Source organism: Eschrichtius robustus, chromosome 4 (assembly GCF_028021215.1).
Source record: "Eschrichtius robustus isolate mEscRob2 chromosome 4, mEscRob2.pri, whole genome shotgun sequence".
Taxonomy (NCBI): Eukaryota; Metazoa; Chordata; class Mammalia; order Artiodactyla; family Eschrichtiidae; genus Eschrichtius; species Eschrichtius robustus.
Window position 1 is genome coordinate 9,331,396 of NC_090827.1, and position 24,459 is coordinate 9,355,854.

General features: G+C 40.1%; 1 protein-coding gene across 2 annotated transcripts; it reads right to left on the reverse strand.

Moving 5' to 3' along the window:
• Window positions 1-1,452: 1,452 nt before the first annotated feature.
• PPM1K (protein phosphatase, Mg2+/Mn2+ dependent 1K) lies at window positions 1,453-23,997 on the reverse strand. 2 transcript variants are annotated; one of them, XM_068542434.1, is made up of 7 exons: window positions 23,857-23,997; window positions 17,643-18,156; window positions 16,267-16,367; window positions 8,993-9,158; window positions 8,691-8,835; window positions 7,235-7,369; window positions 1,453-5,120 (listed from the first exon to the last, which is right to left on the reverse strand). In XM_068542434.1, exons 2-7 carry the CDS (start codon window positions 18,080-18,082, stop codon window positions 4,989-4,991), a joined length of 1,119 nt encoding a protein of 372 aa, XP_068398535.1. In that variant the 5' UTR covers window positions 18,083-18,156; window positions 23,857-23,997; the 3' UTR covers window positions 1,453-4,988. The 2 variants fall into 2 exon arrangements, with proteins under 2 accessions (XP_068398535.1, XP_068398536.1); XM_068542435.1 differs by lacking the exon at window positions 23,857-23,997 and adding an exon at window positions 23,117-23,217.
• Between the last annotated feature and the right edge of the window lie 462 nt (window positions 23,998-24,459).

Below are 24,459 nucleotides of genomic sequence, written 5' to 3' on the forward strand. Positions count from 1 at the left end.
ATATTATCAACCACTAGCCCCAAGCCCTGCTAGACCCACCCTAGTGTCATTTAGACATATGCAGTAGGTTCTCAAAAAATGCTTACCGTTGGTAAACTGACTTATTGGACTTCCATAAGTGACCATCTAAACCCTGTACTGTTTAAAGCATTATTCTGTTCATTCTTCACTTGCTCCCCAGTTATACTCTTTGCTGGGACGTCATTTAGTTCTCTACCCTAGTTTTAGGTGACAAATGCTCAGTTACTGCCTCTATTACGTTCATTCATCCACTGAGTTAGTTTCTGGATCGTGTCCATGTGACTCTTTTTCATGTCCACCAGACAGCCTTCTGCAGATGGATGTTAATAGCTGTTGGATAGCAGTGAATTGGTTTTGCTTTTGCTAGTGTATAAAGGAGGTATGGTAAGAGAAGAAACAGACTTTGAAGTCAGAGGGGTCTGGATTGGACCTTGCTATTATTAGCTACTTAAAGGCTTTATTTCTTCATCTATAAAAAATGATAATTAGAAAGACTTCCCTGTATGGTTGTTAAGATTAAATGAGATAATATATGCAAAAGAGCACAGCACATCAAAGACCCTTAATATTCATATCCCTTCCTCCACCTTTTAAAAGAAACAAAATTACAGTCATCCACGCAGCACTGCTCTTTAGGTTTTGTTCTGAACAAGATTCTGAACCATATTTATACTAACTTATACGTTACAAGGCATAACTGATCATTGTCTTAAGGAAACACCAAAAGAGGTTAAATATTCCTTCACGATTAAATACTATGTTTGGCTTATTATTTAAGATATCTAATGCCCATTTCCCCACTAACATAAAATTAATAAAAATGTAATTCAATGCATTGACTCACTGATTTAGCAAACATTTTATCCTCACTGATGAACGTGTAAAAAGTGCTAGGTCAGGAGTCTGAACAAAATGAAATAGATCTCTGCCACCATGGAGTTTACCAAGTTACCTTCAGGGGATACTCTAGAAGAGATCCTTGTGCCGAAAGATTGCAACTATGACATTTTATTCAATCATTGGCAGGACATTAAAAATTGCTTACGTTAAATGCATATTGCTGAGTTCCCACTGAACACTTGTTTCTAATTTTTAATACATGGAAATGCTGCAGTAAAATATACCACAGGCAATATATTGTAGAAATCGCAACCATTTTCTTCTTATGTACCAACAAATATTTTGGAAGAGGGAAATGAGAGATAAATCTTGTTTTCAATCAAATCGAAAAGATCTGAATAGATAAGTGTGTATATAATGTTTTCAAAGATTCTTCACATTAATTTTGCAAACAGCCAGGATTTGGCTGCTAAAAAATTTCCAAACATTCATTGACTCCTTTACATCAGTGTTCACAGGGTCACATAATAAATATTGGAAAGTCTGGATGCCAAATAAACACAGTTTGATTTTAAAGTGTTTAATGCATGTACTTTATTTAAATGTTGCTTTGAACACTGAGATATGATTTTAGTATGCTTACAGTTACTCTAATACATACTTTTAAAACAATGGTCAAAGCAGCAATTACATCAGCCCACTCCAGAAGTGCTATACACCCAATTAGTACTTTGGTAAATTATAAAACAAATGTACACAAGAGCACTTTAGCAGAAACTAATTTGGGAGACAGCAAACTGCTAAATTCTGTACAGGAATCCAGTGGAAGAAGAGTCATTCTTGGAGATGGAACAACACCATGACTTCACAGCCTAGAATGCGCAATATGACCATCAGTGGACCATTTCAACCATCTAACAACCAAGGGGAGCTGCCAGAGAGTCAAGCGGTCTCATTCCAGATGCCAAAAGCAACAGACAGGTCATCACACAGTTTGGCTTCTAAAGACATGACTTTTTATTTCTGCTGAAGTCATCCAGATAAGTGAATATAATAAATGCAGTAAAACGTAACCCAACCAGAATTTTATGTCACTTTGCACAGACGCGGGTATGTGAACTGAAGTGCTAAAGGAAAATACAAATACACGTTTGTGTTTAAGGGTTCAATGCTAAACTTTAACCATCCCTTCCCCCACTGCACCTTGAAGCATTTTCTTATTATAATATTACTGTGAAATTAAATCCTTGTCCATTCTTAGAAAGAAAACTAAATGTCCTGTCTGATACTGAAGAGTTAGTATAGGCCTACTCATTCTCTGCCAAGATTGGTTTAAAAAAAAATTAAATTCCACTTAGAAAAAATAATTTCTATTTAAATTACATGCTAACAATTCTTCAAAGTAAGCAATTCCCATCATACAGTACAGAAATTCAAAACTGATCCTGCCAAAACTTTATTTTTTCAGAAAAAGTGCATAAAACTTTGACGCACTTAACACAAGGGTCTGTAACAAACAGTTGATGGAAAGCAGGACTGCATTTACACTTGAATATATAAGGTACTTAAGAATTTATACTTGTGAAAAATCACAATGATTTTAAGACGATTTTGCCAAATCAATGATGGCAAATAAAGTTAGGCAACGCATTTTAGAAAGATGATTTATATACTACATATAAATGAAAGGCAAACATAAATACAGTTGATTTAAGTTTAATTACATTAATATAATCTACACCATACCTATACCCACATGGTAATAGCCACATGGCAAATTCACAGTTATAACTAAAAAACAATTTAGAACAGTCCTTTTGTTCCACTACTATTTGCATAATTCCCAGTAATAGACTTAGAAGCCTAATACGTGTATGCTTATCTTTTATGGATTATAATAATCTATAAGTTATACCTCAACATTGTGGCTTGAAAAACAGACACTAGTGTGTTTTTATGATTTAGTCAAAGCTGACTAGTTTCAGGTTTTAAAAACTTTCAGGTTGAGCAGAGCAAAATCCACTCCAGACCAAGGCCTGCATGTCCTACAAATTCTTCTTTGTCACAGATGGCAATCCACCCAATGCGTCAGTGACTCTTAAACCTCTGAAGTCAACAACATCACTCCCACGCTTGTTTTTTTAAAGTAAAAGAGAGGAATAGCAATGTGAAGAATTCAAAACAAAAATACAACCTACATTTTTAGAAGGCCATCTTGTGCTTTAGAGTTTCTGTTTGCTTGTTAGTTTGGAAACTCTCCATACTCCTAAATGTAGCTTCCATGTTTATGTCCCAAGACCCTATTCAGAAAGAGAGAGAAAGTTTTCCAGGTTTCTTAGCCTATCTTTGGTTCCTCACTTCCCAGGCAATGAATAGGAGACCATATCCTTTCTTGTAATGTTTTTCTTTCTTTTACCAGACTTCCTTGAAAAAAAAAAAAACCTTGAAATACTTCCATACCACTTTTTTCCAAAGGATAATTCCTGATTAATACAGGCAGGAAAACTCAAGATTTATTTTCTTCCATTCCCAAACAGGTGAGATGTGAATATTGATGTTGTGCCCTCTTCCTTCTAATAAGCCTTGAGTAAAACTTAAAGAACAGTCAACCTGAAAACTAAGAGTTGAAGGTACATCAACTTTATCGTTTTGGTTTTTCTTTTGTTTCCACAGAACTCCATGTCGTTCTTAACACTTCAGTATTTTTCTCACATCCTATTATTTTATATGCAAATTACAATATAGCAATGTAGCTTCAAATGCTGTTCTGTTCCTAGGTTTTTCCACATAAGTTACCCACCACAAAATATCTCCTACAGCCATTTTTAATCTCTTTCCTTATCTCCCAGTAACCATTGGTTCTCCACTCTGAAACTTCCCTCAGTTTGTCAAGAGTTCTTAGAGATAAACATATCAATAATTGAAAGCTAACTGGTGAAGGAGCTATGCAGGATTGTTCCCTTTCACTGTCCATTAGTCTAAAATATACATATGTACATACACCTACACATACAACAAATTTACACTGTCCGCAGAAATAAACTGCAGATGTAATTCCATACACACACTTAGAGATTCACATTTTAACAGCAAACTTACACACAGATATAAGGAAATATAGTTTTATACTCCTAAATTACATAGCAAGCTGGAATAGATAAGGCTTTTTTTTTTATAAGATTTATTCTTTCTTAGGAGTCTTAGAAAAAGGAGACATAAACCTCAAGCTATGTCTGTAGCAGTTATCAGTCAATGTGGGATTATTTTTACTGACAAATTATCCGACTTGCTTACTCTATACAAAAAGTGATATAAACATACTGTATACAAAACACAAAACAGAGAACTCGAGATAACAAATGGAAACGTTATACAAAATACTTGATACTGTCAGTACGTAACTCTGTATAGCTTTGACCAAAGAACTCTTAGCCTGGACATTCTTTTCTGATATGAAGGAAGGGTCATAGCTATATAGCATTCTTACCTACAGAAAAACAGGAATGAATTGACTGGGGGCAGGAGAGACCTGGTGACACAGTTGAAATACGTAAGTGCACTGTTGTACATATGTATACAGCTTAGCAGTGTCATGTTAGCTGAATTAATTTCTTTTGCATTGTTACATTCACCAGTAGGTGATCCAGAGTACAAAATACAGTAACAGAGAACTCAGTTTTCATACTTACTGCTTGGTACAGTTATTAAAAATAAACACTTGCAGATAACCATTGAGTAGCTGTCAAAATACTGACTAGTTTTGAAGAACTTGAAGGCCAAGAACCTGGTCAAATGAATAAAGATCAGAAATGATCAAAAGAAATTCATATAGAAATTTAACACTCAGCAAGTGTATCAAAACCATTTTTCATTTGCTCACTCAGAGACTCATTCACAATAGCTGAATTACACGTATTTATACTGAGTTATGTACAGTTAGTTGAACATAAATATGACAGGTACTTATGAAAAACTACTATGTAGATGGTTACTAAGTTTATAGTGATTTGTGTACTGATCTAGTGAGTCCTAGGGTCACCTTGGTACAGTCGACTTTTTAAAATCTTATCAGTTTCTTGACACAATCAGTGAAAAACTGCACAGAAACTCCGAGTCCCAGCAAGTGATCAGGCCCATCGTCCACTGGAGGCAAAGCTTCTGCTGAATGAGAAGTTGATTTCAGAGGTCTTGTATTTTCCCCAAGCACCAAAAGGCACTACTACTGCAGTAGTGTTATCTTCAGTACCATACTGTATTGCCTGCAAGTTACGGCAGGAAGGAAGAGATGAACAATGGAAATCAGAGTCTGTACAAAAAGGAATCAGCCTTTCTCTGGAAGGCCAAACTGGTTTAAAACATAGTGACTAACGCAATTATTTCACAGTGGTTTGTATCAATTGCATATAGGATAACTGATGTCCCAAACAACTGTATTAACTATATGCCACTGTAGCAGTTTTGGCAATAAATACACCAGTGGACTAAGGTACAAGATATGTAGCTCCTGAAGAAGAAAACACATGTAAAGCATTTAGCATAGGCACTAATGCAGGGCTAAGGATTCAGTGTTAGCTCTTACCTAGCAATTCTACTCCTAGGAATTTAGCTTAAAGAAATGATAACCTAAGGAAATGGATGTGTATAAAGATAGAAAACTGTAAGAAAGTTTATTACAGTCTACACAAAACAGAAAATTGGCATAAACTAAACTTCCTACAGTGGAATTATAAATCAATTTTAGGAACTAATGCAAATAGCAAATTATATAGTCAGCATTAATAAGTGCTTGGGATTACAGCAAATGTACTTCAAAAGACCTCAGAGCCTGGGACTTCCTGGGTTCGATCCCTGGTCCGGGAAGATCCCACATGCTGCGGAGCAACTAAGCCATGTGCCACAACTATTGAGCCTGCGCTCTAGAGCCCGCGAGCCACAACTGCTGAGCCTGCATGCCACAACTACTGAAGCCCGCGCACCTAGAGCCCGTGCTCCTCAAGAGAAGCCACCGCAATGAGAAGCCCGCGCACCACCACGAAGAGTAGTTCCTGCTCGCCGCAACTAGAGAAAGCCCACGCACAACAACGAAGACACAACGCAGCCAAAAATAAATAAATAAATTTATTTATTAAAAAAAAAGAAAATACCTCAGAGCCTGAGGTCAAAACTCTGAAGAAAAAGATTGATAAGAAATATGTGATATAGGGGCTTCCCTGGTGGCGCAGTGGTTGAGAATCTGCCTGCCAGTGCAGGGAACATGGGTTCGAGCCCTGGTCCAGGAAGATCCCACATGCCGCGGAGCAACTAAGCCCATGTGCCACAACTACTGAGCCTGCTCTCTAGAGCCCGCGAGCCACAACTACTGATCCCGCGAGCCGCAACTACTGATCCTGTGAGCCACAACTACTGAAGCCCGCGCACCTAGAGCCCATGCTCTGCAACAAAGAGAAGCCACCGCAGTGAGAAGCCCGTGCACCACAGCAAAGAGTAGCCCCTGCTCGCCACAACTGGAGAAAGCCTGCATGCAGCAATGAAGACCCAATGCAGCCAAAAATAAATAAATAAAATAAATAAAGTAAAAAAAAAAAAAAAAAAAAAGAGCTATCTATCCAAACAGAGTATTAACACATGGAAATTTTACATTTTTTTTTTTACTGGATATTATCCAGCTTCCGAATTTTAGCTCTGACTGGCACACCAACATACCACTCATCCATACACCTTTTTGTATTTGTTTGTTTTTACACACCCATTTTTCAAAACCAGAAATTGACTATGCTATAGTGATTCTATATTGGATATTCATGTGGAGCAGTCTAGTTTAAAATGGTCTAGTGGTTGGATTCAGGAGCTCGGCTGTCTGGGTTTGAAGACCAGTTCTGCAACGTGACAATCTTGCCACCTTGAGTAAGTTACTTAATGTCTCGGCCTGTGTGCCTCTGCTCTCTTCCTCTGTGAAGAAGGGATAATTCTAGCTCCAGCCTCAGAGGGTTATCATGATGATTAATTACATGAGTTAAATACATATGAATAGAAGAGTGCCTGACACACAGTGACATTAGTATTTGCTAATGTTATAATTTACCAATGCTGTTACTATCATTTCAAAATGTGTACAAAGCCAAAAAATAAACGTAGCTCATTTCCTTGGCATATTAATTTTACTTAACTACTTGGAAGAACTGTAAAAAAATTTTTAATTGGAAATATTATGGAGTCAAGTGTAAAATTCAATGTAATACTAAATCTAAAACACAAGATTTCAAAGAAATCTCCAGTCAGTGGTGGCCCCTCCAGGCTGCACCGAAACCTGCACCTGGCTTTGTCCTCTCCTCCCCGCCCTGGGACTTCTCTAGCAGAAGCTCTGCTGTGTCACCTGTTCAGTAACTGCATGGGCTGCTTCATTGGGATCATGGCATTGATTGACGAAGTCACAAATCTCTTGACTGTTTACCATGAAGTTAATTCCATCTGTAGTGAGGACCAGGAAGCTGTCATCAGCATGATGTAGCTGCAATCAGAACCAAATGCATAGGATTATAAACTAGACTCAGCGTTAGAAGAATCTTCATAATTCAACAATTTTATCTGTTTTCTGAGTGGTCATCCGTGTTTCAGAGCTTGTAGGCAAACAGAGTGAAAATGGAAGGCCTGCATTTAGGGCAAAAATAGCAACATTTAGCATCAGTCAGGGAGGACAAACCTAACATTTACTTAGTAACACCAAGGAGGAAGAAGCCAGATAGCTAAATGCTGACAGGCAGCTTGATGTAATGGCTGAGAGCACTGTCTCTGGAGCCAGGCTTCCTGGGTGTGAAACCCACCTTTTTCAACTGGGCAAACATAGGTAGGTTGAAGTGTATATGCTCCAGATTTGTTTTCTCTGTAAAATGGGGTAGGAGTAGCTATTTTGAACAGAGCCTGGCACATAGTAAACTGGTATGTAAGTATTTGTTAGACGAAATGAATATAAGTGGGATATCTATAAGACATAAAATTGTTCAATAAATTAACAATCATTTGCTGCCATTACTGGGAGCCTACACTGTAATGTGCCAGGTACTAGAGCAGGCAGGGGGGTTGGCACAGGTGAAGTGTCAGCTCACCGCTGGGTGTATGCTGGGGGAAGTGTAGCGTAATGGGGGCAATGATTAGTAGCAAGCAGAAGATGTCACAGGAAGAGAGGTGGGACAATTATTTAGCTTGGTGGAAAAAGGAAGTCAGGCTCAGCTTCCAAGGGAGGGTGATGCTGAATGACGAGGTGCAGGTGAGGAAGGGCAGTACCGTGATGCTTCCGGGCACATTCCACAGCAGGGTGAGACAAAGCCAACACTTCATCATACGTTAGGCCAGCAAAGTACTATCTTATTTTACCTGAAAAGTTTATCTATCCTTCCATTAATAACTTCTTTTTAAAAGCCATTCTGGGGACTTCCCTGGCGGTCCAGTGGTTAAGAATCCGCCTTCCAATGCAGGGGATGCGGGTTCAATCCCTGGTCGGGGAACTGAGATCCCGCATGCCGCGGGGCAACTAAGCCCGTGCGCCGCAACTACTGAGACCATGCTCTCTGGAGCCCGAGCGCCACAACGAGAGAGGAGCCCACGCACCGCGAGGAAGAGCCTACGTGCCGCAAGGAAAAGATCCCAAGCGCCACAAGTAAGACCCGACGCAGCCCCGAAACAATAAATAAATAAATAAATAGATTTTTCTCAAAAACTAAGAATAAAAGTCACTCTGGCTTCAGTTAAGGCTTCCAAGAAAGCCTGCGGCTGGAGACAATCCTGCATTCATTCCTCGCCTGTGTATCAAGGGTTTGCGAGTCCTTTCTTACCTTAATCCTCTTTGTTTCCGGTTCTGCTATCACACCGCTGGTTTTAAGATCCAGATCTCCAAGACTCCTGGTCATCGCGAGCCTGCCGTTCACGTGAGGCTGTCCCAAACTATTCCAAGCTACAAAACCGCCGCATTTCTTAATCCTGGTCAAAAAAAGTTAAAAGACTATGCTGTGATACCCAGAAAACCAAGGCTCCGTTAAACTTAAGCATAAAATCAGTTTAAAATGCAAGGTTTTATTTCTATCTTGAACTATATGAATACCATCCTTATAGAAAGATTGACCAGTGGAGGTGGTACCTTTCTTTTTCATCTTTTCTTTCTGGAGTGTGGTCGATTGTCAGCTTCATGGGTTTTCCTTTTCTGCACAAAATAGCTCGGCTATCCCCAACACTGGCTACAACCAGTTCAATACCATCTCGCAAAAGGGCTACTGTTGCAGTAGTCCCAGAGGTCAGAAGGGTCGCTGCAAACATGATGAAAAAGAGTACAGGTCAGTGACAGTCAAATGACTGCGTATGGAATTTTTATTACAAGATAAAGCACAGGCATGTTAAACTAATGCTGAAATGTATCATTCTAATTTAACTAGAGCTATGCAAATAAGATGCAAATGAACTACGTACGTAAGAGCATGCAGAGAAAGAGGTATTTTATTCAGTAACAAGGCTCCATGCAAACAGAAAAAGTTGCTAACCTAATTTGGTAAAAAATGCCTCACTGTCTCCAAATGGCTTCTATTTCTATACAGTAGGGTTCACTTGAACGGATCATTATTACACCTTTGTGTGCACGTCAGGTGTTGGGATTAAGGGTATTACATTTTAATTAGATTGGCTGATATGGCAGGATGATTTGGGTCTACAGAGCCCATTCAGGCAAGCCAACTTTTCTAAGATCTATACACTCAGCTTTTTTCTTCCATTTCGTACCCCTATCGTGTGAAATTATTATCAGTTAACAGGCTAAATAAGCAAGATATGCCAAGTGCACCATGGGCTCTTCAAGTACTATATTTTATATTCTTTCCTTCTACGCCTGTTTTAATTTTACAAATCTTCACCAAAAAAAAAAAAAAAAATCCTAAAATGGTCAAAGGTCCACATTCTTTTCTTCTTTGTCCTCCCCAGACATGAAACAAAGGTACAGCCGTCATTACATTAGGAGTAAATCTGGAGGGCAGGGAACGAAATTCATTCTAGTTTCCCATAAACTTGGTATAGTTCACACTTGTAGTTCCAGCGGGATCTAAAACAATCAGTCTGTCCCCAAATGCAGGACAGTACTGCCAAGTGCCAGTCCTGTGGTCAAGCCCTGGGCCCAGAGCACTCCAAGAATATTAATTTCCTCTGACCAATAACAAAATTACATGTTGCTTGGCTGGAGGTCACCGCTATTTCCTCCATCCAATCCAAAGTGCATTTTTGCATCTTTCTTTGGTGTATTCTAACAGTGTCTGCCCTAAGTTCTTTACCACTTGTTAAAGTTTTTGAGGGTGCATTGAGCCTTGTCAAAGCGAGAATACTGTGAAATTATGGGCTAAAAAGGAAAGGGAATTGAAAAAATCAAAAAAGATAGCATTTAAAGCAGGTATTATCTTCAGTAACATGGTTAATTCTTTAAAGCATCTAAGTAAAATATTCAGGTGATCATCTAAAGATGATTTTGACTTCAAAGGCAGATTTAGGAAAAATGAAGTGCTGTTGACTGACTGAGGCTCAGTCTTTCCCATTTTTTTTTTAAAGACAATTTTAAAAACAGCTGTAATGCATTTTGGAAAGATATATATGCATGTATTTTCCAATCAGTATATTAAAATGCCTGCTTTAATCAGAAGAGGAAAATGGAAAAAAACATGAATAAACCCTGCTTAATCTTCTATATCCGTGCCGAATTTGCTTTATGGAAAACGAGCATTTATAGGTTGCGCTATCTTCCCATTTATCTCTTTTGATTTTGGAACTGCTGTGCCAAAGTAGTATCATCTTGGCAAAACTAAAATACATTACATGTCGTTGTTGTACAACACAAACGTTTTAGTGTATCAGTGATGTTGATACTACAAATGTCAACTTGTGAGTGTCCCAGAACATTATACAAGGGAAGCTTTACAGTTTCACCTCTGTAATCTTTTCAAATGATTAGAAGAGCCAGGCGAGAAAACACAGGCGTTTACTCAGATGCTACCTGTCCAGGGAGTTTAGTATTCTCCTTTGTTTAAACTGTCAGGAGCAGCTTTTTTCTTTTTTTTTTTTTTCTTTTTTTGGCCGCGCTACACAGCAGCATGTGGGATCTTAGTTCCCTGACCAGGGATCGAACTGGTGTTCCCTGTGGTGCAAGCTCGGAGTCTTAACCACCAGGGAAGTCCCAGGAGCAGCTTTTTCTTAAAAGTGGTTTTTCATTGGCTACAACAAGAGTTAAAACTTCATAAACGAAAACTTCAAGTTTAGCTGCTTAGGATTATAATTTATGGCTCTGCCATATGGAAATTTAAAAGAGCTTGAGTTTTTAACCAACACAACTTCACAGTTCCAAAATCCCAGGATGTATGGGAAAGTTTTCAAAACTGTTGATTCTGGTTTGCTAAGCATCTAAGAATATAAATATTAAATCAGCATTTATTTGCATTTAACATGGAAGTAAAAATTCTCAGTTTTTTCCCTAACAACAAAACTATAAAACTAAGACATCTTTCAATAAGTTCTTAACACTCACTGGACATTTTCTACTGCAAGTCATCTCAACTAATGGGACAAACAGGATGTGGGAACCTTCCAGTAGTCCAGGCTAGGAACCGCTGGACTCCTTCACCTGGGACAAAATTAAGCAGATCTCTCTTTCCACTGAAGCCCAGCATATAGTGTCCACGGGCTCCAGGTCTAGAGCTGCTGACCGGGCACAGTTCTCTGCCACAAATAACACGCACAGAGGCAAAGAGGAAATTCACCCAGGAATTGCGCTCAAACATTACAAACCTGCAACACAGGGGAGGGTAGAGAAAGAGCTGCAAAATAAGGGGAAGGGTTTTATTTTGGTGAAACTTTCACTAGCAAATTATATAATATTCCGGGAGATGCCAAATCAATGATTCCAAAACTCAGTTTGCCCAAGTTGATGGTATTTTGTAGTTGAGTCTGTTTTTCATCACAGAGCAACAGTTTTGTGGCTTCCCAAGGTAGGAAAACCTATATACAAATGTATGTGTACCAAGACACATATTGTGGTGACACAGACACACATCTACATACTCATGCACACACACACAGTCAGTCAGTCAGTCTTGAAGAGTAAATCAGTACCTTTACTGAGTTGAAAAAAAATGCACTGTAAATTTGTTTGGTATCAATATCAGAACTGTCTCAGTTCCAAAAGGGAAAATTCATGGGAATTCATGGGTAGAGCACTGAATAGTTCGTATCTGACAAGCATACCAGAGAGGATGTAAACTACAGTATACCACCAAATTACTGGGATTTAAATATAAATCAAGAAGGAATCAAAGCACCTCCTATACCAGATATAAGGAGTGACTTATTTGTTAATGGTGCTAAATGCAGGGATTTTAGTATCTAGAAGGCATTTTTTGAGTAGATGATTAGTTTAAATTAATTGTTTAAATAAAGGCTAGCAAGGCTCTTGAGCTCTAATGAATGTTTACAATTTTATGTAATTCATAAAATGGGAGTTTCTGCAGCTCTCTCTTTCCTCCAGTGTTGCAGGTCAATATATCAAAAGAAAAATGATCAAGATTTTGAATGGCAACATAAAGAGTAAAGCTGTACTTTTCAAAGAATAACCCCCCCTAGTAATTATTCAACTGTGTAAAAAATAATATGTATAAACCAATACAGTTTCAATGTTTATCAAAAATGGGCATTCTAGACATGTATGAATCATAAACACTAAATCAGTAACAAGTTGAAGCAGTAACAGCACAATAAGAATATCTCTTCAATGCTGTCCCTATTTTTTTGCTTTTGGCTGCCTCCAACGTAAGAAGGGAAATCAAAAACATTGCATTTCTCATACTGGTTATTTTTTAGTTTAATTCTTCCATAAAGAGATCAAGTAACATGAAGAGCATGGAAGTTTCCAATGAGACTCACAATGCTGCCACCAACGTCTCCCACTCTGAACGTCAGAGCAAGTCTTCTCTTTTTGATCCATTTGTCTCTTGGGGAGCTTTGTTGCTTTCAAATCTTAAGCAATCTAGAAACACTTCGAAGAGTTTATCGGATATATAGGATATCATCTAAGTTTTCTACCATCTGGTTTAAGTGACAATTTGTTCATTAAACAATAGACTAATGGGACATCATTTGAACTTACTGGCTGGTTTCATTAATTGTAAAAATACACATGACTGGAATAAAATGAATACAAAATATTCAAAGATGATGATGAAATTAGCTATTTGTAAATAAGGGTAAATTGAAAATGCATCTACAACAAATCAATAAAAATAGCCAGCAATTTCTTAAGGGCTGTTTCTTGATAAGTGGCATTCTGATTTTATTCTCCTCAAACTACCCCCATTTTAAACTGAAATAGTAAATATTTTAAATGCTAACGAGATAATTTGAAGTATTTTATGCAGATATTGGATGAAAGTCTTAAAAAGAAGAGAGTGTTTTATTTTCACTTCATTATTTTCACTTTCTTTTGAGAAAGCTAATAGTATGACGTGGGGCACTCTTCCCTACCTGAAATTCCAGCATTAGTGATTCATTCCTATGGTTTAACCAATCTCTTTTCAGCTTTCCTTACTCAAAACTCAAATCCCCCCTAGAAGTGATAACTCATTAAAATATATACATTATATTAATAATTCGGTTAAATCAGCTATAGGATAATCAAGGAATAAGTTATAATAACTTTGGTAAGAAAGAGTAGGCAGTGGAGATCAGTTTAGTCCAAATAATTATTGAGTACCTTCCAGACTCTCTACAGGGTGCTGAACCCTAGAGATTCAAAAATAAATAAGCCATGGCCCCTACCCTCAAGCTGATCACAGAAAGGGTTCAAGGAGGGAAAATGGAGCTGATGCTAAAAGAAAAGGTGAAAGAAATTGGAGAGGGCAAACCGCACTTACTTCACAATTTTATTTAACTAGCATCGGTCCTACTCACAGCTATGCCAAAAAGAATATCATTCGCTCTTATAATACTGATACTGCTTCAGTTCTTACTAAAAACTACAAAATGTTTTTTAATTTAAATAATAACTTTGAAATCTGAAGTGGTACACGTCTTTTTTTTTTTTTAATCCACATATTGAAAGGTTAAACAACGTACAGCATCCCATCTTTAGTGGCTTTAATATATTTGATAAAATAGCCCCCAAATATCAAAAGGCAATTTTTGCCACCTTTGAAAGCCTTGGCAACTGATTAAGAATAAATTTAAAGTTGTTCTCAAAATACTTACTTAAAAAAAAACCACACAGACTAATTGATCTATAAGAATGCATCCAAAGTAAGACTTAAGAACAACAATGTCATAACAGACCCTTTCTTTTTCTTTTAGTAGTACATGAAGCATCATTCTGTCATGCTCCATTATACTTGCAAGCAAATGGCCATTAAATGAAAAATAAATTTTAGAATATCTTATGAAAGGTCTGAGATCATTAACTCAAAGTATGTGACAGAGGAACTAAGTTAAATAAATACATTTTCATTTCATTATTAGAAATGAAGTACATTTTTATGGTGAATTTCTTTGCACAACTGAATCGATGTGAGAAAGGTATCTTTAGAAAGGTTCTTTTAAGGTAGGCAAGTTAAGTCAATTCTCTCCCTAAGTTCGAAATTCCCTTTAACTGTAATTTATTATTTAATGAATGAAAGGAGTACTCTCACATTTTATACCAAATCTATCACTGTTTTAAGCATCTTCGTCAAGTAGATCCTTTACAAAAGGGCTGACTGCACCCGTGAAGGGTTAATGGTTTTTGACTGTTGGCCACATTCCCATGGTAAACTTGAACATTCCTTTCTGAAAACCTTGCCCAGTGAGCTCTACCTATTTACACAACAGCTGGGGCACACCACCTGCACTACGGCCGATAAACTTCGTGGTGTGATACACAGCCGACCTGCTTATGGATGAGATAAGAGCATACCAATATTCAGCGTTATAAAAATACAACTATAAGAAAGTGTTTTGATGTCTTCTTCACTTTCGTATGTTTTACCCACGGGGAACCAGTACAGCATCTCTTCACTTTTGTATGTTTTACCCACAAGGAACAAGTACAGAATCTTATGCTAAAATCTACCGTCTCTCAACCCTTATTTTCACAAGGTGAGGGGCCAGCTGGAAGGCGGAAAAAAAGTCCAAAGGAACGAAGCAGAGAAAATGGGCCTGAATAATCTACAAACGAGAAAATAAATCCCTGAACTGAACAAAGAGAGTGGACCCTAATGCTTTTTGGAGAAGTATGATGGTGATAAGGTTCTCGACAAAGAGGAGGAAGAACTTCTTAAAATGGCAAATAGACCCATCCTAGAGTCATCGTCTCCAATACTCATCATTAAATACGCCCATGAGAGAGGCCACGGTGGGTGCCAGGAATATCTCAGCCCTAACTCTGCAATTGACCTTTCACCTCTCTCTGAGTTTCACTTCCTTATCTGCGAAATGGCGAGAATCTGCAGCCCTACGCACTCCAACTGAAAATTATAAAAATAATATTGCTGTGGTACACTTTGACCTCCTTTAAACAAAAGGATGAACAAAACACAGATTAATGTTACTGCATGATTCATTTTCAAATCGGTTATGAGGTCTATATGCATACATTTAAATGGTTGCTGCAGAAGTTTTCAAGATTAACTTTCTGAGCAATAAACTGGGGGGCCAGCTAACCAAAAAACATCAGCTACATTTTCCTGAAATGGTTTTGATAAATTTAGTCAAAATCAGAAACATTTTACTTTCAAAATGTAAGGTCATACGGTACACAAATTCTAAAATTCAGCTGACATGGCCTTGTGTTTAACAAATACAAAAAATGTCAACTAGTTACCACAGGAAAGCTGCAAGATCAAGCTTTTTTTTAAGAAATGGAAGAAAAAAATATCTTCCTTCTAATTTTACAGAGTAGTGAATATTAGCCATTGTCCTTTTCTATTGAGGACCAATTAGCAATTTTCTTCTGGTGTGGACATTTATTCTCTGGCTAGATGAGATTACCCTATAGTGAATTTCAGTACTTGCTCATCAGATTCCTCTAAAAAATAAACCCTCTCACAGTATGGACCTCTTGCCCGTAAAACAAGCAATCAAACAGATTAAAAAATGTTTTTTAATCTTTTTAAAATTGAAATTCAATATCAGAACCATTTTGGAGCTCCAATTTCTAAAACAATCTCCAATATATTTCATTTAAAAGTGGATTTAGTTTGGATTCCAAATAACATTTGAAGTGATTCTTCATTTAAAAAATCATTTTCAACATAAGCATCCTTACAAATAAACTTACATTAAAATTCCCACCCCTAAAGGGCTTAAAGTGTTTCCTTTTTCCCTGAAATGCCCCAGGACAGTAAGGAAAGAGATTGCTTTACTTACCATCAGCAGACAGGTGGGCGTGCCTTGCAAAGGCTTTATCTATTTCTAGAAAAGCCAAGGTCAACACAGTTTCCAAGTTCTCCTCCTTAGGAAGCAAATCCCTTCGTGGAGAGGAAAAAAGAGCCCCAAACAATCATTTGACAATAGGTTTCTAGGCTTCCTCTTGGTCCCTCCAGCTAGCAGTCATTCCATACAATGGATCTCCGTGGCTTGCCTTTCAGAGGCTTAAGATCCACATGTTAACGAATCAAATTGAGAAAGAATCAGGCACAGAGATAAGCCTTTAAAAACAATAAAATAAAAGCCCAAGTCTCCATCCTTAAAAAATTAATCCTCACTATCACAACCCTGAGAAGTCAAGAGTTCCTTTATATTAAATTTAAGCCACTGAGTTCCTTTGTGGAATAAGGCAAAATATATATAAATCAACTGATGAACGGTATGAATAACTATGCTTGGGAAGAAGAGTCACACGGTCATGACTGTCACATGTTCTCCCCCTCTTTTAATTCTAGCAGTAGTGCGACCCTCAAAAATACATTAATAATAATTGCGGTAAATAAACTCTTTAAAGAGCTCCAAAGCACCCTCATTCAAAGCATTTTCCCCATTCTAATGCCAATCATCTAAAGCTATTTTCAACAAGTATTCCAAGCTACTCACACCACTTGAAAGAATAATTACCACTTACTGAAGCACTATGTGCCCTGCACTGATAGGAGTAAATGCTACTCATAGATTCTCAGAGGACATGAGATCATGTACTTTGTTATGTTAATTCACTTGAAATGATCACAAGTCAAGTGCTGCAGATTCTGGTCAGTGCTCTCACCAAGGGAATTGTTAAAACATACATATTTCTGAAGTGGTAATAATCATCTGTGATAACTGGCATGCTTGAGCAACTGCTTATTCATAAAACAATAGTGTGAAAGCACTCAAATAACTACCCTAACAGTGAATGTTGGGACTTACCTGGTGGCACAGTGGTTAAGAATCTGCCTGCCAACGCAGGGGACAGGGGTTCAAGCCCCGGTCCGGGAAGATCCCACATGCCGCGGAGCAACTAAGCCCGTGTGCCACAACTACTGAGCCCGCACGCCACAACTACTGAAGCCCGTGCGCCTGGAGCCCATGCTCCGCAACAAGAGAAGCCCGCGCACCGCAACAAAGAGTAACCCCCGCTCGCCGCAACTAGAGAAAGCCTGCACACAGCAACGAAGACCCAACGCAGCCATACATACCTACGTACATACATAAAACAGACAAACAAACAAACAAAAAACAGTGAATGTCTCAGCCAAAAGGTGAAAGTTTAAACAGGAAGCATAAGGCACACTGCAAAGAGTGAACGTCATTGTATCATTTGTACGTACAGGATGCATTTCTCCATGTGGGTGTGACAGAAATCGGCCGCCGCAGGTCCGCCATGGCCATCATACACTGCAAAGTACAGGACTTCGTCTGTCAGCTGAGCAAAGCCAAAGCGGTCTTCGTTCTCTTTTCGTTTGCCAATCTGCGAGGCGCAGCCCACGTTCGCCAAGCTGACTTTGGGAATCGGCTTGCCGTACTTAATGCTGGGCGGCAGCAGAATCGGCTCATCGATGCGGTTGTCCCAGATGCCAAAATTATCCCACGTGGCTGGTCGTCCGCTACCATCAGGGTCAAACCGAGAGCACCTGGTCTCCGAAGTGGAGCTGTGGCACGTGGGCGTCACCCACCTGTCGTCCTGCAGCAGGCGGGCGCTGAGCAGCGCTCTCCTCCGCACCTGGTTCCCACCACTTCTAACCAAAGTAAGTAAGGCAGCTGTTGACATAACTCCAGAAGACTCAGGAATGAGGGAAAGGTCAATGGAACAGCAGTGGGCTGCCTTCCAGAAAAACGATGCAACTGAGTGGAAAGAAACAGAGAGAGAGAGAGAGAGAGAGAGAGACTCCATCAGTAATTTCAAATATAACTGATACATCAATAGATAGTACCAAGAATGAAGTCTGTAAAGAAGGTGGCACTTAACAGCCTACTTCTAAGAATAGTGGATCAAAAAAGAATTGATTTACCTACCCCATTCACAGGGTTTAAATTCTGTAAAACTTTGACAGCGTGCACAGCTCACAAAGAACAAGTGCTTCTCCAACTTCAACCTACAATCACTTGGGGATCTTGCTAAAATGTAAATTCTGATTCCGTCTGTCAGGTGAGGCCTGAGATGCCGTATTTCAAACCAGCTCCCTGGTCCCGCACACAAGTTGCTGGTCGGGCAGGCCCACACTTTTGAGTAGCGAGAATATAGAAAACAGGTGTAACTAAATAGTCTTCCCTTCATCAACTCCATTGCTCTGAAGAAAAGGTGGGGAAAAATATTAACAATAACAAAGTCTCTTGCGAGAGTTAGAAATTTTAAAAAAAACTGGTTAATAGAATATTTATGATAGTTTTGTACTCAAGAGAGTGCCCAAGTTTTGGCAAAGATACCATCTAGGATCTCAGTTCAGTTTAAGATTTCTCAACTTACTAAACTTTATTATTCTGGTTAATGTAAGTTGGCTCGTGCAAACACGTGCCAGAGGCACAAGGTGTGTGCCTCTCATGTGTGTGATCTCAGGAACTGGGGGGAACTGCGCGTACGACAAGCAGCCCTGATTTATGAGCCACTGATCTATGCATTTACATTAACAGCTGCAGCTCGTCCGAAAGCCTCCCCTTGGGCGTTTGCAGCGGAAATTCCTACACCCCTGCAGGAAGGGCTGTGTTTCTGGCAGTCTGCCATACAAATAAGGTTCTAAGCAGAAATTCGTCTCCACAGTGTTTCGTTCCGTAACTTTATGAATTAAAAACCAACTGTAAAAAATAGCACAATGTGACGATTTGATAATGCCGGCGGAGGGTATACAGGTGTTATATTATTCTCAACTGCACGTTAGAATTGTTTCACAATAAAAAAAAGAATTTGAAAAAAAATGTATCTCCCCAAAAGGCACACATGAACACACACAAAAAGCCCAGCTTGAATCCATCTACAAGAAAATGCATTACAGATTTGAAACAATCATTTTCAAATAAGTTTTTGGACATCAGTCTAGCTGTGTGTAGGAAGGACCATTACTCCTTTCAGTAAGTAAAGCAGCAGAAGGAACGGAATGAGGTTCCAAAGCACGCCCTTGGATACCTAAGCAATGCAAGTCATCTGAGCCCTGCCTTCTCAGATTTTAGAAGGAAAACGGCCTCCCAATCTATTAATGGGTCGCAAAAGACTTAGGAGGCCGTCCCCTCTTGGCCTTTTAGCTAATAGCATGTACTAAAGCCTGAAACTCACTTCTTTTATGACAGCGCTGGGGTCGGGGGAGACGTAGCACCTCCGGTTATCAGAGGGAAACCACATCCCATTACCAAAAAAAGAGGTGTTTACTCCTTTGCTTCTGTTTGAAGGTTGTATGTTATTCAAAACCAAAAACTGTGTCAAATAAAGGTAAACTTGTGGAGAACTTTCAAAGTATAATACAATCTAGCAAGTAAGAGAACTAAGTACTAATTCTTGATGGAGATAATTCACACAGCAGCTTTTATGTTATAGAAAAAATAAAACTTTAAATATGTTTATTAGAAAACATTCACGTTTGAAGAGCGCACCAGAAATTAGCAAAGTACTATTCTTTTGGCTTCAGTCCAAAGCATGTACACCATACTCAGCCTTGTGCCACTCTGTAGTGACACACCTACTTTAAGCAAGAGTTCTAGAATTCCAAACTAGTAAATATTAAGTTTTCTGCAGCTCTTCTAGGATACTCTTGTCTTTTTTTTTTTCCCTCTCTCTCTTCCAAAAGTAAAATAAATAAAATGAACGGAGCTGCACTCATATCAGGGAACATATATCCACTGGAAACATTATTTAAGAATGAAAGCATGCAGCTTGAGCAGTTTCTTGAAGCCTGCATAAAGTAAAATCAGTCTTCAACCTGGCCTCCTTCCTCATTCCTTATTTATACAATCATCTCAGATAGTAAGCAGAATAGTCACAGGAAAATATTTACTTTAAGGCATACTATTGGCTATTGGGGTAGATGAAATGTAACCCAGATATATTGCCAGCTTACAAAACAAGGTCGGCGTCACTTATGCAAGCAGGCGAGTGTCTAAAGAAGTGGTTCAGTCTCCTTCGCCTTACGCAATATAACTAAATCATTACTAATCTGAGGGAACAACTCAAAGAGGACCTGTGTTCCCAAGCTAAAGAACAGCTTTGAATTAAACCTGCACATCAAGAAGTTTCCTTCAGAGCTTCAAACTACAAATCAGCCGTCATAGCCCACCCCCCACCCCCATGCCCTGGAAATGACGAGGCGCTGACTAGCAAGTAGAATTTATACTGTGGGGAAAAAACAAAAGCCTTTTAAAAAAAAGTGTTCTTTATAACAAAAATGGTAGAGAACAAACACCTAAGAAATATTTTTATTATATGTCAGTTCAGCAATTAAAAATGGGCATGGGTTTATCATTCTGCAAACCAAAAATAGTTATTCAGGAACCCTTTATGTCAATCTCTCAATCGGAAATCAAGGCTAGCTTATTTTCATTTGAACATTTACATTCAGTCTTTGAAAGTCAAAGTAATCCAGAAGAGTCAAAGGGCAGAAGTAATTCTGCTTGAAAGACATTTGAAGACACAAAAATGTCAGAGGAAAAGTTAAATGAACCAAGAGCCCAAGAACACATTATGCCGCACATTATATTCTACTAGCAAAAATAAAATTTAAAAACTAGGCTAAGCAAGAAAATAAAGACAAATAACTTGATTGGAATCCTAGCTACATAGCAGGTTATTTATATAAGCAGCCTAGCTATACTAATAGTCATATAACGTAAGGAGAAAAAATGGACAGTCTTCCACCTAGGCCAAACTGTTTTCCAAATTCTTTTTTACACCCCAATCAAAACGAAAATGTATGGCTCATGATTTACTTTAATCACATGAATTTTTTAAAACGTGTGAGTGTGAGCCTGCATATATTCTACATACTGACAATAAATAAACGCTGAAAATACTTTCCATTTTCATCATTTAAACATTCATTTGTGTGACCAGGCCTCCATCTTCCTCCTCCTCAATGCTTTGGTTAATCTGATACTTTAAAGTCCTGACACAGAACTCTGACAATTGAACAAAGTTGACCCCTGATTGAACAACGCTGACTAGCAGGGGGGATTCTCAGCAAAGAGGGTTAAATGAAATAAGTTGTGAGTCCACAAGAGTAGACATAGAGATTCCACAGTAGAGCGCTGGTGAAAAGCCACGTCCTGGGAGTAGGAAATCTCAGGTGAAAAGCATCAGAAAGGGGAAAAAAAAAAAAAAAAGCATTTGGTTTGTAGTAAACTTCTGAAGTATACACTTTGTTTAAAAATAAAAGGGGGGGGGGGGAGTGATGAAGAAAAGCCACATATACAACTACAAGATTGCTATGCCTATTTTACATTTTCATCTTATTCCAATTTTATTATCCCGCAATGATTTAAACACCTTGGAGCTGTCCAAATGTACTTTTGGAAAACGGAGGCGCTCACAGCCTCTGGCAGCAGCGTGCTCTTGGGATTTGAGTTAAACTGCTCCTGACTGTTGAAAGCAGGTAAAAAGTCCAGTTTCTTGCTGTCATGTTAAGCACATGCCAAAATTACTCAGGAGTTCTAAGGATCAGTACTACTGAAACTTGCTTAGATTTATCCCTCTAGCAAAAATATTTAACGAAGTATTCACATTTGCCCATTATAAAGTGGCACTCAGGTATCTCTATATCAGTAACTTACACAATGGAAACACAGGCAATTTTAATATTCTTAAAATAATTCTTTAACCACTCCAGAAAAAAAAAATTCATCCCAATCAATTCAAATATTATGGAAACCTCCAGAATGTATTTCAGGAAATTTGGACTCCAATATCCTCTTTACCAGTACCCTGCTAGGAGGAAGGAAAGAAAATCTACTAGTCTACATGAGGGAGGAAACAAAAACAACAGAAACCTCCAAGGACTCCTCTTAGGTTTGATGTGAACATATGTATTTGGATGTGTGAATAGAGAAAAGAACATGGGAGCGACGAAAAGTATTCATCATTCTAATTCCATAAATATCTTGTAAAACATTTCAGTTAATGTGGATACAGACCATATTGCAAACGTTCATTTAAGAAGAATTTTCCAGAACAACTGAGTATAAGGTGTGTATTTTATCCTTTTTCATTTCCTCTAGAGCACCTAATACAACGGTGAGATCTACACATTAAATTTTCAGTAAATTTAAAAAATAAAGAAGAAGAATTTTCCTTTACGTTCTATCACCAGCACCTCTCCCCCTCTCCCTCTTCTCTAAGATTCCAGTCAAGGGGAGTAGGTGCCTGTGTTGGTGAACAACAGAAACCGACTAAGGCTGCAAGCAAAAAAAATCCTGAAAAATTATAACTGAGACTTTTTTTCCCCTAGACTACGACACTATCGCTGTCTTTCAAGACCATCATAATCTGTCACCTTAGCTGCCCAATTCTGAAAGCGCCGACCACCTCCTTCTTTCCTCCGCACTGGCGGAGTGCGCAAGGACCGGAGAGGCTCCCAGTCTGAAGCTCTGAAAGGCCGGTGGAGCTTTAGAGACTCCAAATTCCCTGGCTGTTGCCACCCGGAGTCTCGCCTTTGTCATCTCCTGGGAAATCTCTCTAATCTACAGACAGCGGCTGCGAAAGAAGACGTCAGCAGCCTCAAGGCCTTGAGATTATAGTGCACTCTTGGCAAAGCAAGACCCACGTCCTCAGATCGACCCCAGCCAGGGCTCTGCATCCTTCTCTCCTCCGATCCCCTGAAAAGCTCACCCTTGGACAGTTCGGGATCCTGGGCTTGGCTCGCTGGCCGGGACAGCTGAGCGACCCAGGGCGATACACCGCAGCGAGCGCAGCCTCCCGCCGGCGCGGCGCGCGGCACTGCGGCCGGCTGGGTTCCCTCGCGCACCTTCCGCCGCCCGGTCCCCGCCTCCCAACCACAGTCTCCGCGGACAGATTCCGGCCGCCGCCACGTCTCCCTCGGCCCGGCCGCAGCTGCAGCGGCGACAAGACGCTGACCCCCGCAGCATCCTCGCGTCCGGGGATTGGGGCTAGGCGACTCGGGGCCTCGCTAAAGGCAAGCGAGGGCGGGCGGCCCCGGGCGGCCCCTGCTTCCCGTCCATCGACCCTTCCATGGTTCCCTCCCCGCTTCCAGCCCGGCCCACCACCCTCGCTCGGCAGGAGCCTCCAGCTCGCAGTCAAGTTCAGGCCGAGCGCGCAGGCTCCGCAGGAAATGCCGGCAGCCGGTGGCTCAGCCGAGGTGGGCCCCGCCCGGACATGCTGCTCCAGACCCCGAAAAGAAAGCAAGCTGCGCACAGAGAACCCAGGCACCGACCGCCGGGCTCGGACTGAAGGGGCTGGGGAACTGAACAGATATTTCCGCTCCCCTTCCCTCCCTGGGGAACCCTCCTCCGTTTACCCTCCATTCCGCGGACCGGGAGCAGTGGGCTGTGCCCCCGTCCGTAAGTATCATAAACGGTTAAATAAATGAAGTACACTCTCCAGGCTCTTACCTCGTGATGGCAATGCCCCTGGAAAAATTTTAATTAGCTAAAGGAGGGCGGGAGAGGGGTTTTCTGCAAATAAGGCTGCCTTCCCCGATGTTTCCAGTCTCTGGAGCAAGCAGTTAGCACAGCCACTGGCTCATCTGCTGGAAATTCTCGAGAATTTTTCTCGGGCAGCTGCCAGATGGAGAGGGGAGAAGTCTGTTCCCGCTGACTGATGGCAGCTCCGACCAATCCGCGCTCAGCAACGAGGCGCGCCCGCCTCCCGGGCTCTCGGTCGCAGCCAATCACAGGTTCTGACGGGACCGCGCCTCCCCGCAAGGGCAGTTGGACTTGGCTGACTTTCGGCAGCGCACCACAGAGCGACGTCGACTTGGGCCAGTGGTGGCTCGCGGGGATGTCGGCCCTTCCGAAGGCCGTGGCGCTCTGGCCAATGAGGGAGCGCCTCGGCGATGGGTGAGGTCGAGAAATTTGGTACCTCGCCAGGGGCTTGAGGAGAGGAGGTGTGTCACTTGGGGCAGTGGAGCGGTAGTGACAACTAGGAAAGCCAGAACGGAATGCCAACACTTTGCCTGGGCGGAGGTAATGAAAGGCATCTGGTTTCATTGCTAT